Genomic DNA, 13605 nt, shown 5'->3' with positions numbered 1-13605 from the left:
GTTTGTACAATAAAATAACTTTGCAACGATCATTTGAATAATTATTTTTTTTTCTGAAAGATATTGGTTTAAGATGATTATGCCGCTAAATTTTTTGTGTTTTTTTTCTTTTTTAAATATTGAAAATTAAAAAAATATATTCGGTTTTTAACGAACAAAAAAAAAAAAAAAAAAAAAGAAGTCAATTTTTGCGCACTGCAAATGAATTTTTTTTTTATTATGTCGAAATTCCTGCTGATTATTATTTCCGAGGCTTCAAAGAATATGAAGTATTTTGTTTTTCAAATTAAAATTATTCATTCTGTATAAATGGCAGGCGTTCAAAGTGTCTGAGATGGTATAACGCATCCCAAGTGCACAATTAGGGTAAACTTTATATATAGAAGTGAATTTTATCTTTTTTACAATTTCTATAGTTTAATGATATTTGCTTGATTTTGGGTAAATATTTTGATGGTAAACAAATGAATGAGGATGATACGCAAAGATTTAAGTAACAACATGAAAAAACAAAATATTGAATAGCAGATTTTTCAATTTTATTTTTTATCAATAAATAATGAAAAAGAAAACATGAACAAAGACTATGCGTAAAATGTAATGGTAGAACCCAATAATGCTATAATCACATGATAATCGTATGAAGATCACAATTAACATTATGGATCCAAAAAGAGGAAACACTAGCTTCTAAATAGATAATACATAAATATATAATTACATATTTAATTATATATATGTGAGATTAATATAGATAATTATCACAATATACATTTTAAAGCACAAAGTAAAGGCACATATACTATTACGATTAGTTTTATCGCTCGACGTGTTACGAATTTATCCATTTATTTTTTCATTCATCGAGAGTTGTTAAAGGTACAGAGAAGTTATATGATTACCAAATTTTTATACAATTTATAAAACTAAACCTTTTTCAGACAGATTTCCCTCTTTTATCAGAAAATTCGGAATTTCTGCTTCTTTCTCTTGGAGCAACGGGAACTTCGAAGCTATTATGACTCAAGGAGGCATGTCTTCTAGGCTTTGGTATGGGATTTACGTCGTCCAAAATTTCTGGTCTTTGTCTGATGGGTTCGGAAATGTGTAATTCAATAACTTTCACTGGTTCTTTAGGTGCTTCAATGGGTACGGGAGAATCTGTTAATTTGATAACATGAATATTCTTTTGTTCTCTAGGTAATTCTTTAAACTCGATCTTAACACCGTCTTTATTTATTTCGTTATCAACCATGTTTTGAAAAAAGTGTCTGCGATTAGCTAGAATGGATAATCGAGTATTCGAAGCACGATCCGCCGCTATATCATCCAAGGTCTCGTCCGTTGAATCTCTCGATAAATTTTTCGATTCTAAAGCTTGAATTTGCCTTTCAATTTTCTTTATCTCCTCTTGAACGGAAAAACTGTCAGATCGCGACAGTCTGTCTGCAGAGTCTTTTCTTCGAAGACATACATTCAATTCTTCTTTCGAATTCATTTCATTAACATCTTTAATTATTTCCATCTTATCCTCTTCCTTTCTGCAATATTCAATATCAATATCATTTTCCTTATTCGTTTGATTTTCATGATTGACCGTCTCTTTGTCACTTGCCTCTTTGATTTCTTCCTCTTTTTGAATGATATCCGTTTTTTGCTTTTGTTCAACGGGTGAATCCTGATTTTCCTCCGATTCTACGTTTTGTTCAATCCTAATTTTTGCGTCCTCATCGCTTTTCGTATTTTCCATTGCGACAGGTTCTTCGACAACTCGTTCAGACTTTTCAATAACATTTTGTGTATTCGGTTCGTCTTTAGAAATTAACTGAACGCTACTTTCTGTATTCTCATCCGAAGTTTCTACCAATTCTTGACTCCTTTTTGTCATTTCATCAATATTCTCCGTGACTCTACTGATATCGATCGGTTCAGTAATTTGTAATTCCACGTTCGTAGTATCCGGAGTTTGTTTGATTTCGCTTTCCTATAAAAACGAAACAAGAAAAAAGAAAAAGAAAATGAAAAATCATTCCGATTAATTTTTCTATACGTTCGTTATTTATTGCAAATTTTAATTTTTTTTAACCCCCCGTAGTAGGCGATAAAATTATGATTATGCAAAGCGTGTTGTATAACGCAGGGGGTTTAACAAATTTCTTTCTGACAGATGGCACTCGCAAACGACATTATCGACCTACGAACTATGATACTTGGCTTTATACAGACGGTATATTTAATAATCGAATAAAAAAATGATAGCAGCATAATTTGCATAATTCTTATGTCAACATTTCAATTATTTTCAAAGATATTCAATTTTCAAATTATTTGTTATGTCGAGATAATAAAGATTTATTTGAAATCATGAGTAACTATATCAACGCGTTGATTCAAGAGCTAAAATTAAATTATAAACGAAAGTTAAAATAGTAACGTGACGACAATGACGCGACGATAGTTTCATTTTAGCCAGGAAGTTCGCACAACATTCTTCTTTTTTTGATCACAATGTTGATGTGATCTGTTGATGTGAAATGATGAGACATTTTCGATTCTTAAATTGTACAAACTCACCTCTGGAGTTTCCAATTGTTCTGTGCGCCGTGGTGGCTGTGGTGCTCTACGTTTTTTTCGTCCGTAGCCGCTAGCGGTACTACCAATGGACACACAACTGTTTATAGATATATTTGATCTTCTTACGGAATCCTGTCCAAATCTTTTGAAAACATAATCTTCAGGAACATTTTCGTTCTCGTCTCTCAACGTAACGTCCCCTGACCTGCTAGTCTCTTCTTCCAAATCCAAATTACTCGTGTTTAGTCTCTGTGATGATCTGTTGCCAGATCTTCGGCTGAACAAAGAAAAAATGCGTTCGAAAGATCTCATTGAATGAGTCATGTATTATCGTACGATATTGTATGTTCATTATCTTACACTGGCGGTACTGGCGTTCTTTCGGAAGATTTTTCACGCAACGTGACCGTTCCATTTTCTTTTGATTCTTTATCTTCAAAATTTAATGGCGGTATTTTGTCTGTCGATCTTGGACTTACTTGGCCGAACCTATATAAAATAATTTTTAAATAATTAATAAAAATAATATATATATATATATATATATATACAAAAAGAGAAGACATTTTGTTCGAAACAAATTCTCTTTCTCTTTTCTCTTTCTTTCTTTTTCGAACCTTCTAGCTGGTGCTTTCGGAGTAAGATCACCCATAATGGACGCAGTTGTATCCTGAGGACTCCCATCGTATATTCTGGCAGGATCTCCATTCACGGTGAGACTAGAACTATATCTGGAACCACTGTCCAACGTATATTTTCTTCTTCTCACTAGAGTTCCCAAGGCTTCATCAAATTCCTGCTGATCTTTCGAAATTCGTGGCGGTACAATTGGCCTATCGAAAGGCTCTCTTTTATACGTCGACGAAACTATAAGTTAAAGATTTATATCATCCAGAAAACGATAATATTTCATTGAATAATTTATAACATTGTTATTGAATGAATTATTATATATCTATATAAATATATCTATATACGAATGTACCTGTTATAATTGTCGATCTTTTTTCAGCTTGATCCGTTTCTTTTCGTTTACCAAAGAGTCCATTCCTGGGAAATAAAAATAAATTGGAAACATTATTAGGAACATTCTAATTTCTTTAAAGTAAGAATCGATAGGTTTTTTAATAGGCAACTTAGTTGTTCATTAAAACAGTACATTAATAAAAAAAAAAAAAAATACATTCAATGAATTATCATTAAGCGTCGTATCTAAAAATAAAGTCGTGACATAAGCTCGAACTTCGGTTCAATTCGTCATTTTTCCTTCGAATGAGATTTGGATCGTTCGTTTCTTGTATATTTGCGCGATGATAATTATGGCTGATAACCGCGAGAAAATAAAGTATTCTTATCTATTGAAAGGCGAATTCCACTTTAGAAATATTGTTGGTTATAATCGATAGAAAATGAACTGTTTGTATGATTGCAATGAGAAGGAAATCTCAATGAAAATATTTTAACAAAATATTTTTAATAATTAACTCTTTCTCTCTCTCTCTCTCTCTCTCTCTCTCTCTCTCTCTCTCCCTTTCTAATATATAAAACGTAGTCAGCATTGTTTATGAATTCTGTAAGGAAAAAGAAAAGGTTAAGCGAGTAATCGCTTCATCATATATATTATGAACGAAGGATGACGTCATGAAGAATAACATAATCTTACTTTATCCACTGACGCCAATGCAAACGAATACATTCAAATGTATTGAAGAGATAAACGAATCTAAAGTGATGCAAAGAAAGGTATGCCGCTTATTTTACCAATGGAACTTCATTTTTTTGTTGATTATTTCAAAGAAATAACGTATTCGAAGTAGCAAAATCATGGGCGCTAAAATTACAACGATTACGATCATCCTCATTCCCTGTAATAACGCTTCCTCTATCGTTCTAATCGTATATCATAATGATACGTCAATGAGTATTCAATTGTCAAATTGTGCTATTTGCCTTTTAAAATGTTATAGAAAATTTCAGAATATGTTTGATCGGAACTTAAACAACTTATTTTTATTTTGTGGAAGGTCTATATGTAAACGAAATAGAAAAAGTTAAGTAGGCAAGTTATTTTAAAAACTTGACAACACTGCCGCATAATTACAACTCCTACCGCATTTCTAAACTGTATAATTTAAATGCAACTAAACAAAACGAAATATCTTTAAGTGGAATATTAAAAATTTCTAAGTATTTAATTTTCATTATTTTTAATTAAACAATAAGCATTTTTGAAAGAATTATGAATGGATAGGACAAGGAAAATTGATTTTCATCATATTTCATTTGCATCATCAAACGTCCGATATAAATCTTATGTCGAACGAAAGATAACGTCTAATTCTCTTTTATAGAGTTTTATGGATCAAACGATTAGATAAATGTCTTCTGCCAAATTAGAATCGACAGCTTCATGAGACATAGTTCAACTTGACGTTTACAGTTCGCTATGTAACTTCGGTTATTTGTGTCGTTTGGGATGCAGCCAAATGCAGGTATTGCTATTTAATTCACGTGTCTCTATCGCATCATTACGCAGGTTCAAGTTCAACAAACTGATAAACAATCTTCCCTATTCTCTTGAATTTATTCGTCTTAATATGATTCGAGTTAAAAAAAAAAAAAAAAAAAAAAAAAAGGAAAAAAAACATACATCGAAGACGTATCTCAAAATGAGTAATATATATTCTAATATTATAAAAACAACAATTCCAAATCGAATTGATTAAAGTGTTACATCCAAGGCTCTTATTAATATGCTTGCAAAGGAAAATGTGTCTACGTGGAATATAAATTTGATTCCATGGCGATAAAAATCGGTGAACGTATTTTACGTGATCCGTAAAGTTTTAATTTCACACTTGACTATTATTGCCATACTATGAAAATCATCAGTGAAGATATATTAAGTGAAGTGTCGTGTTATCGATGATAAGAAAAATATATACTATATATTTCTTTCTATACCTACCATGTCGATTTGATGGAAAAACTGTTGGATCTCTTTTTCCTGCTTCTCCCGAAGGTCCAAAATTTATGTTTTATCTCTTTGGGGGAAGTCGTGGTCTTGCTATTTTCACATTGCAAACGTGGATGCGAGGAAGGAGGGCTTGTACCGTCGTCATTGAAAGGATTTAGATGCTCCGGATAATCGTAAATGGAAACGCTTGGACGTCTCGACATGATTTATACTTCCACTGTTCCCCTGACTTTTCAATTGAATTTCTTCGTCTTTACCATTAAAATGATGGGACGTAGATTCGAGAACTGTCCGGAGGATTCATCGAGTTCTCTTTATCATTCCCACGTCTCATTTACTTATCTTTCTGTAAAATAAAAGAAATTCTGTTATGGGTGTCGCGTCACGTCGATCAAATCATTTTTATAAGGAAAATCTTGAGATCTTCATTCCAGAGAGATCACGATTTCTTCTCTGCGATTATTCCACTAAGATTCGATTATTGTTATTACAGGTTTGACACAGAGAAAGCAATTTAATTACGAGTTCTTCCGCGGAATTCATCTTGCATCATGAATAAAGTCCAACGTTTATTTTTAACCCATTACGCGAACTTAACGGTATGGAACCTGACGTCCGCTCGAAGTAGTCCTCGTACAGAATATTATTTTTTCTTTTTTTTCTTTGTTATTCCTCTTGTATATAAGATACGATGTCACAAATTTTTTTTTTTTTTGTATTTAAAACGATGCTTCGGCAAATCGATATAAAATGTCAAAGCAAAATTATTGTTTATTTCTAACTAGCACCAGCGATGTCTCTCTGTTATCTTTACCCTGGATTCTTATTGATAAATAGCGGAAAAGAATATTACGCGAGCTTCGTATTGATAATATGAAGTAGAGAAATAGGAAAAAGTAAAGAAAAAACTGGAATAAGGAAAATTTGTGCTTGTAAATAAAACGCATTATATAATCTATTATTTTATCCCAATAATAAAAAATTATTCGATTAATTATTAGATCGATTGATATTGGCTAATATTTCTTGACTTACATTCGGTTTGATATTGAATCTACCGAAATAAGCTTGACATTTTATTGCGAATTAATATCGATCAAACGAAGATTGAATTTTCTACGTAATTCTCATACATTGTATACAACATATATAGAGAGAATAGAGAGAATAGAATCGTTGAAGTACAATTGGTGGTTCAAATTGAACGACCTGTATTGACCAATTGAGAACGATTGACTACCGATATTTATGCACTAGAATCAACTTTATAAAGAGTTAATATGCTAAACATCCCATTGAAATATCCGGAATAGTAGTATAACGTTAACTCGATCAACGAATCAACATTCCTTAAGATTAAAACGCTTAACGAAACCAGAGCGAAAAAGAAAGTGCTTATATATGAGCATTTAACATTCTTAAAGACAGGAATATTATTTACCTACTTGGAATCGTGCCGGAGGAAGTATATAAAACAAATTATATCCTATAAGATGTATTGAATCGTTTTAGTTTCTTTCAGATATAAATCAATCCGAGATAATTTTACAGATGACATTAAAATAAAATAATATATGTAATTATAATAACACTTGTTTTCTTCGATACAGGTGCGTACATAAACAATTCTTAAACTATCGACCGTAGAATGAGGACACACGTATGTATTATGTGAATCGATGCTTGTGAAGACGAACTAACAAACGTAATTAGTTCAATTAGTTCAACGCGTTCGCAGTTCGTTTATGATCTCGTGTTCTCTCTGTAGATACGATAGACAATCGCTTAAAACACGTAACAACGTTCGATGGTTATGAATTTTTCTAAAGGACTTTTCTTCTCTTTTTATTCTTTATTCTTTTTCCTTTTTCTTTTATTTTTCTCTTTTTTGATTCCCCGTTATGTTGGTTGCACATTCGTTCATTTCAGGGTAACAGCAAGAAAGCATAACCGCTTCTCTGTTTCTCTAGAACGACTAACTGAAAGACCACGTTATCTACGATTTCAAGATAAGCCTTTATCCCTCGCGAAAATTATACCATGTTATCTATCGAGTGCGTTATAAGTTCGATGCTTGCAGCGTGCTTTCGCGAACCTCTTTCTCTCCGCTTTTTTTTTGTTTTCTTTCTTTTTTTTTTTTCTTTTTCTTTTTTTTTCTTTTTTTCTTTTCTAATTTACAAAAAAAAGTAACTCAATATTCTCCACGTACATCTTCGCATCTGGTTTACACATTTTCCAATTAATTATGTTGTTTCTTCGTGGAAGTAATGAGCGACATATGGCACGAGATAAAACGCTGAACTTCGACCAGGCTCTGTAGATCATTAGCATTATAATTGCAAGAAGATAATCGAATGGGATAAAATTATTCGTTAAGTAAAATGACGATCGAAATCGCCATGATGAAGTTACCAATCTAACGGGAATATTTGTGGTAAAACGCAAAGCGTGCAAGTGTATGAATATATATTACATGTTCGCGCAATAAATAGAAAACGTGTAACACCTCTAATGTGCGAAATGACGAGTACCTCCTGTATGCAACGTAGTTGAACATAACAGAAAAGGACCGTAAACATAAGTCTAATTATATAAGAAAAATGATTAGAGTAGACTTCGTAAAAAAAAAAAAAAAGGAGAAAGAAAAAAACCTTGTGATATTAGCACTATTGTTGCCTTTTTTTTTCTTTTTTTTTTTTTTTTTTGAAATGTTGTAACATCAGATCGACTAAGACGCTTACATAGAAAGTTTCTCTTTGGCATCGCAAAAACTTTATCTTCTTTTTTTACAAACTATCAAGCTTCTTCTAAAGCACGAAGAAGTTCGTAATGCAGTCTTATCGAAAAAAAACCGATCGATTCTCTTCGCGCCATCGTGTCTCATATTAAGTGGTATGCAAAACTCGCGCCTATATAAACCATGAAATGCCTTTCGTCAACAATGAGATTAGATTAAATCCTCTTTACGCAATTAACTTTTATTCGTAAGATCTTCATCGCATCGAGTTTGTTAGAAATGGTTGAATTGGTTTACTCGAGGGAACATATATATAACATAACACATGTTCATGTATATACGAGCGTGTATATACCGAGCGAAAGAAAAGAAAATTCAAAAAGAAAAAAAAAAAAAGAGAAGAGAAAAGAAGAAGAAGAAAAGAAGAGAAAAAAAAAAGAAGAAGAAAAATATAGTGATATAATGTAGTGACTAATTTGTAATTAACGAGGCACGAAGGAATGGTCTTTTAGATGCAAGTAGAAACACTGAGAAACTTTCTGGCATATGTCCAGCGAAACCACGTTGATCCGTTTTTTTTGTGAATATTTTGGGATCTCGAACGATTTACGAAATTATACGGGTTATTCGAATCCTCTTCGGATTATTATCTACATTTCATATATTGCACAGCGTGAAACTTAACGTTTACGAACGTGTAGAACATTGACACGACTCTTTTAATCTTTCCAATATCAAAAAAAAAGTACATATCTCTATCTTCGATGATTTATGACTATTGAAAATGATATCTAATTTTATGATACTATAAAAGAAATGAAATAAAAACAACTCGGTGATTCTCCATTCGTCTGGTTATATTGATCGGCCCAATAACGTTCTGCAATTTTCCCGTATCTTCGTGAAATCACGATCTCACAATTCGTAGACACGCCACACGAGAGCCAAAGTCTTTAACAGTGAAAATATTTCACGGGAGCTTTCGTGACACGATCTTAAGTAAGTCACGTAGGTACACGTTCTACAGGGGTTCTCAAATTAGAAATTCGAAGGTCAATAAAAACGTGAAGAAAAGTCGTTCATATCGAGGCAATCTTTTTTTTTCTCTCTCTTTTTTTTTTTCTTCTTTTTTTTTTATCGAAAGCTCGTAACGTGATAAGAGGCTAAGCTCTAGACCGAAAAGCTTGTCATCGTGTCTAAATTTATCTGGCGACCTTTCGAAACATCATTCATCGTTGTCTTTCTCTTTTGAATGCCTATGATCGTACATCATCTCTGTGAAATTTACGTCGTTAAATTCGACATCTGTGTACGCGAAATTGTTCGAGTCTTGTTATAGAATTCAAAACAGTTTCTAATAAATTATCTTGGTGAATCCCGATCGCGGTGAAGAATATAAACATATATATATATATATATATATATATATATATATATATATATATATACACGCACACACATACATATCTCACGAATGAGAAACTCTGTTCAGTATAAAAATAGAATCCTAATATACAGTTTCCTTTGCTGGAGGTCGAACGATCGAAAACGAATTCGGAAATAATTTTATCGCAAATGAATTCCATCGAGCCAGTCGTATTCTTAATGACTCTTTACAATATTCATAAGTCGAACGACCTAAAAAGTTTTTTCTTTCTTTCTCTTTTTTCTTTTTTCCTTTTCTTTTCTTTTGTAGTTCTTGACGATCGCTGAGTAAGCAACGTGATGCATACATGCCTTACATAAATTTGTACTCGATAGTACAATAGATAACAAGTACTTGAAAACAAATCGTTTCTCATGACAGATTTAACGTTTATAGAAATCTTATCAAATATTATAGATTATTTACGATGCTTTTGCAGTGATATTTATTTGTTAATATAAATGATAATGTTTGGAAAAAAGATTTAAATTTTCAAGATCCTTTGCCAATCCTCCAGTAAATTTGTATATATTAATATTAAGCACAGACATATTATGCGTTCTAATGAAGTTTTAACAAGACTGGCTATCTTAACGATATCAGAATCACTCTCTTTTCTCTTTCACTTGGAACGACAACAGGCGTATATGATAGGAAGAAAGAGTAAAAGGCTGGGTCCTTGAATGAAACGAAGGACGTTTCTCATTAGCTCGAAAAATAACTACACGAAATGACACTTTTCTTCTTTGATCGTGTCGTCACAATAAAACGTGATAAAAGATTATATTTTTGCATGAAATTAATTTCATCGTTTATTTAACGTTGTTTAATAAACGCGACATCTCATAAATGTTAATTCATTCATTTAATTTGCATGTACAATTTTTTGTTCCTTTTTCTTACGTTGCCTTTGCGACACTAATTATTAAATCATCGTACACAACACGTGCGTCCAACGAAATAGCATACCAACGGCAACAAAAGTTTCATAAGATCGATTTAACGGATAGAATATCTATTTCTACGTCTTTACACTGTTATAATATATATCGTTTAACAAAGTAATGCAATTTCAAACGAGGTTTATTTATTCCACATGTTCGAAGAACTCGTCATGATGAACTAACAGGTACTCAAGATAATCTACAAATAAACTAGCAATTATCTTGATGATTACTGTATGTTAAAATATTGAAATTAAAGTTCTATTGAAAGTTATCACATGTAAATGTATAATATCAGACGGTAACATTAATAAACAGAAAAATAGAAAAGTCATGAAAAGCTTCGTATTCTTAGTTTCTTTTATCGGCTTTATCGTTCAGACGGAGAGCACGTTTTAAATAACCACGATATAATAGTTTCAAATATCGGAACGATAATATCGTAAATATTATATCATCTTTTACTGCTTAAAGAAATAAGGAAAAACTTACGTAAGTGAGAGCATAGGTGTTATTACTACTTGGAATCGACACTAGAGAAAACAAAATAGGTAAAACTCGTCGATCGGAGAACACCACAATAATTGGGAACACTTGTCAAGGAATGAATGACCTTGTTGTTAGAAAATAAAAAAAAAAAAAAAAGAAAGAAAAAATACGTAAATTCACGATAATAAATGACTAATGTAAAATGTAAAATTATAAAGAAAAAATGCAAAAGATACGATCGCGACGAGGTATAACGCGCGACTACCGCACGACTCGAGAGTGGTCGAGCTCGTGAACGTTCGGTTCGAGCTCGGTCGTAGTCGAATAGTAACGAAAGCTCGCGACTATAATGTCACTTGTTATTGGAGGAGCTCACTATTGGATGGTAAGTTTGAAATTTCAAACTGCTTCGTCGGCTGTTACGCCGATATTAAATAATTCTCATTGTTCGCCATTGTGTCGATTATATCAAATAAATAATAAAAGTAAAACTTGTATTCGATTGATTTGAAATAATCGTGAAAGTTTTTCAAATACGAAATATACGCAGTATTCGATGTCAATGAAAAATTTTTTTTTACAATTGTTGAGCTACTTGTTAAACGAAGTTGATAAAAATTTGCTATGTTATTAAATATAATTGTATTGTAGTAGAAATATTAGTTCGTGCTGACTAATGATAACAGAATGCACGTGCAAGAGGCGCAGCGTACAAGCATTTGTTAGGCGTGTAGGCGTTATGGGTACTGTCATAGAAAGTTGCGTGAAAAAAAGAACCGACACGTGGGCAAAGCATTGCGTTATGATTCGATTTATGTTGGACGAGGTGTTACGATATGTTTTTCTTTTCCTGCATATACCGAGACAAACTGACAATAATAAATTACAAATACTTTTCAGGATAGTTGGACAACTTTGATCTTACACGTATCAGGGATTCTTTGTAATAACATTTTATCTTGAATTCCATCTTGATTTCGTTCTATGCGAATTATATCGTAATACCGATAAGGTATATCTTATCGAATTTATTCTACGTTTACAAGAGGAATAAATGAAGGTGAAAAAAAGAGTCTTTAATATTGTGAAAAAAAAAAAAAAAAAAAAAAAAAAAAAAAAAAGAAAGAAAAAGAGACTTCATTTCGAATTTATAATCGATTTATATACCGTTGAAACAATTCTATCTTGATCGTTATGAGAAAGTACATTTTAGTGAGATAAGTGTTGAGCATCGCATAGCTCACGACCCTGTGACGCGATTTTGAAAGGACGACAAGAACTTCTTTTGATCATTAGATTTTATTACAGCATAATTCAGGCATTGTGAGAGACCATAATGGGGATGGCTTTCAAGAGTACCGTCTGCAATGAGACCGCCGATTTGAAATGATTATAAAATGATCTCGATGTGGAACGATATAGGAAGTTCATTGTATCCAAAGCTTTCATAACAATTTATAAATCTGTCCAGCCGATCGAATTAAAACCGTAACCTCCCACGACATGCTAATTCGTACTCTATTTCATCTAATTAGTTTTTTTTTTTCTAATACTATCGTAACCGATGAATTTAATTATTTAATTTCTTAACGAGTAGCTTATAGAAATAACGATCGTTACACCTTTCGACTTTTTTTCCTGAATATTATTACAATTATTTCTATTAAAAGTTTTTCGATATTTTTGTATTCATTTATAGTCAGTAAACGATAAGTTTATTTTAATCTTCTCGAAAGACTATCGCGAACACTTTCGAAGAAATTTTTTAAACTTTTTTATTGGTATATTTATATCACGTCTACTATTGTTTGCAATCGAATTATATGTATTGTATTACATTAATGGAACGATCCGTGATGTGACCCATTTGCATGGGCTTGGCTCAACTACTCAAGACTGACCGCGTTAAACTGCGTTATCAAGTGTAACATCCATTAGCATCCGTGCAACGAATCTTAAAGGACTACAGTCGAATACGTTTAATAAAATAACATAGATTTTTGTTCCATTATCGTAATAATATCGAAACAGACGCGACATTAATTAAATGATTTTTCGTATAAAAATTTTTTTAGGATTCTTTTCCATTTGGTGAGAAAGAAAAAAACAAATAAAGAAAAAAAAAAGAAAAAGAGAGAGAGAGAGAGAGAGAGAGAGAAAAGAAAAAAAAATACGAAAGGCACGCAAAATCTAAAAAAGGTCGAACGAAAAGCGCCGTCGGTGTCATCGGTGTAATAATTGTTATGTAACATGACGTAGAAATCGAGAGCGGCTACTATGAAGCACGAATACGTGACTTTGTCGACGGCCACGATAAGTGACACGATATGCAAATTTAAATGGAGGAAGATCCGTTCGTTAAACGCGTCGAAGGTCTCGCTTACGAACCTACGCGAATTTTTTGAACTTTGTCTTAAAGATGAATTGCCGCAAGTATTGTCGTTGAAATTCACTAAGG

At 32.2% G+C, this 13605-nt stretch overlaps 1 protein-coding gene and 1 long non-coding RNA gene across 3 annotated transcripts; one reads left to right on the top strand and one right to left on the bottom strand.

The window, feature by feature from the left end:
- Nucleotides 1-517: 517 nt before the first annotated feature.
- Nucleotides 518-11419, bottom strand: LOC124950804 (muscle M-line assembly protein unc-89-like). Of its 2 annotated transcripts, XM_047498139.1 has the most exons (7): nucleotides 11151-11419; nucleotides 5543-5897; nucleotides 3560-3624; nucleotides 3192-3441; nucleotides 2935-3063; nucleotides 2575-2851; nucleotides 518-1984 (listed from the first exon to the last, which is right to left on the bottom strand). In XM_047498139.1, the coding sequence occupies exons 2-7, from the start codon at nucleotides 5752-5754 to the stop codon at nucleotides 938-940; spliced, it is 1980 nt and encodes a 659-aa protein (XP_047354095.1). In that variant the 5' UTR covers nucleotides 5755-5897; nucleotides 11151-11419; the 3' UTR covers nucleotides 518-937. The 2 variants fall into 2 exon arrangements, with proteins under 2 accessions (XP_047354095.1, XP_047354100.1); XM_047498144.1 differs by lacking the exon at nucleotides 5543-5897.
- LOC124951100 lies at nucleotides 11324-13108 on the top strand. Its single transcript, XR_007101520.1, has 3 exons — nucleotides 11324-11532; nucleotides 12048-12207; nucleotides 12456-13108. It is a non-coding gene; the product is annotated as an uncharacterized LOC124951100 (long non-coding RNA).
- Nucleotides 13109-13605: the final 497 nt, after the last annotated feature.

This window comes from Vespa velutina, chromosome 1 (assembly GCF_912470025.1).
Source record: "Vespa velutina chromosome 1, iVesVel2.1, whole genome shotgun sequence".
Classification (NCBI taxonomy): domain Eukaryota; kingdom Metazoa; phylum Arthropoda; class Insecta; order Hymenoptera; family Vespidae; genus Vespa; species Vespa velutina.
This window is presented reverse-complemented; position numbering and strand designations above follow the sequence as displayed.

What these genes read in the sequence shown, in the direction of transcription:
- LOC124950804 (XM_047498139.1), bottom strand. Translation starts at nt 5,754, where the DNA reads ATGTCGAGACGTCCAAGCGTTTCCATTTACGATTATCCGGAGCATCTA. An exon ending in TTTTCCATCAAATCGACATG is followed by an intron (nt 3,625 to 5,542) that starts GTAGGTATAGAA and finishes TTTATTTCCCAG; the next exon opens with GAATGGACTCTTTGGTAAAC. An exon ending in CCGAAAGCACCAGCTAGAAG is followed by an intron (nt 3,064 to 3,191) that starts GTTCGAAAAAGA and finishes TATTTTATATAG; the next exon opens with GTTCGGCCAAGTAAGTCCAA.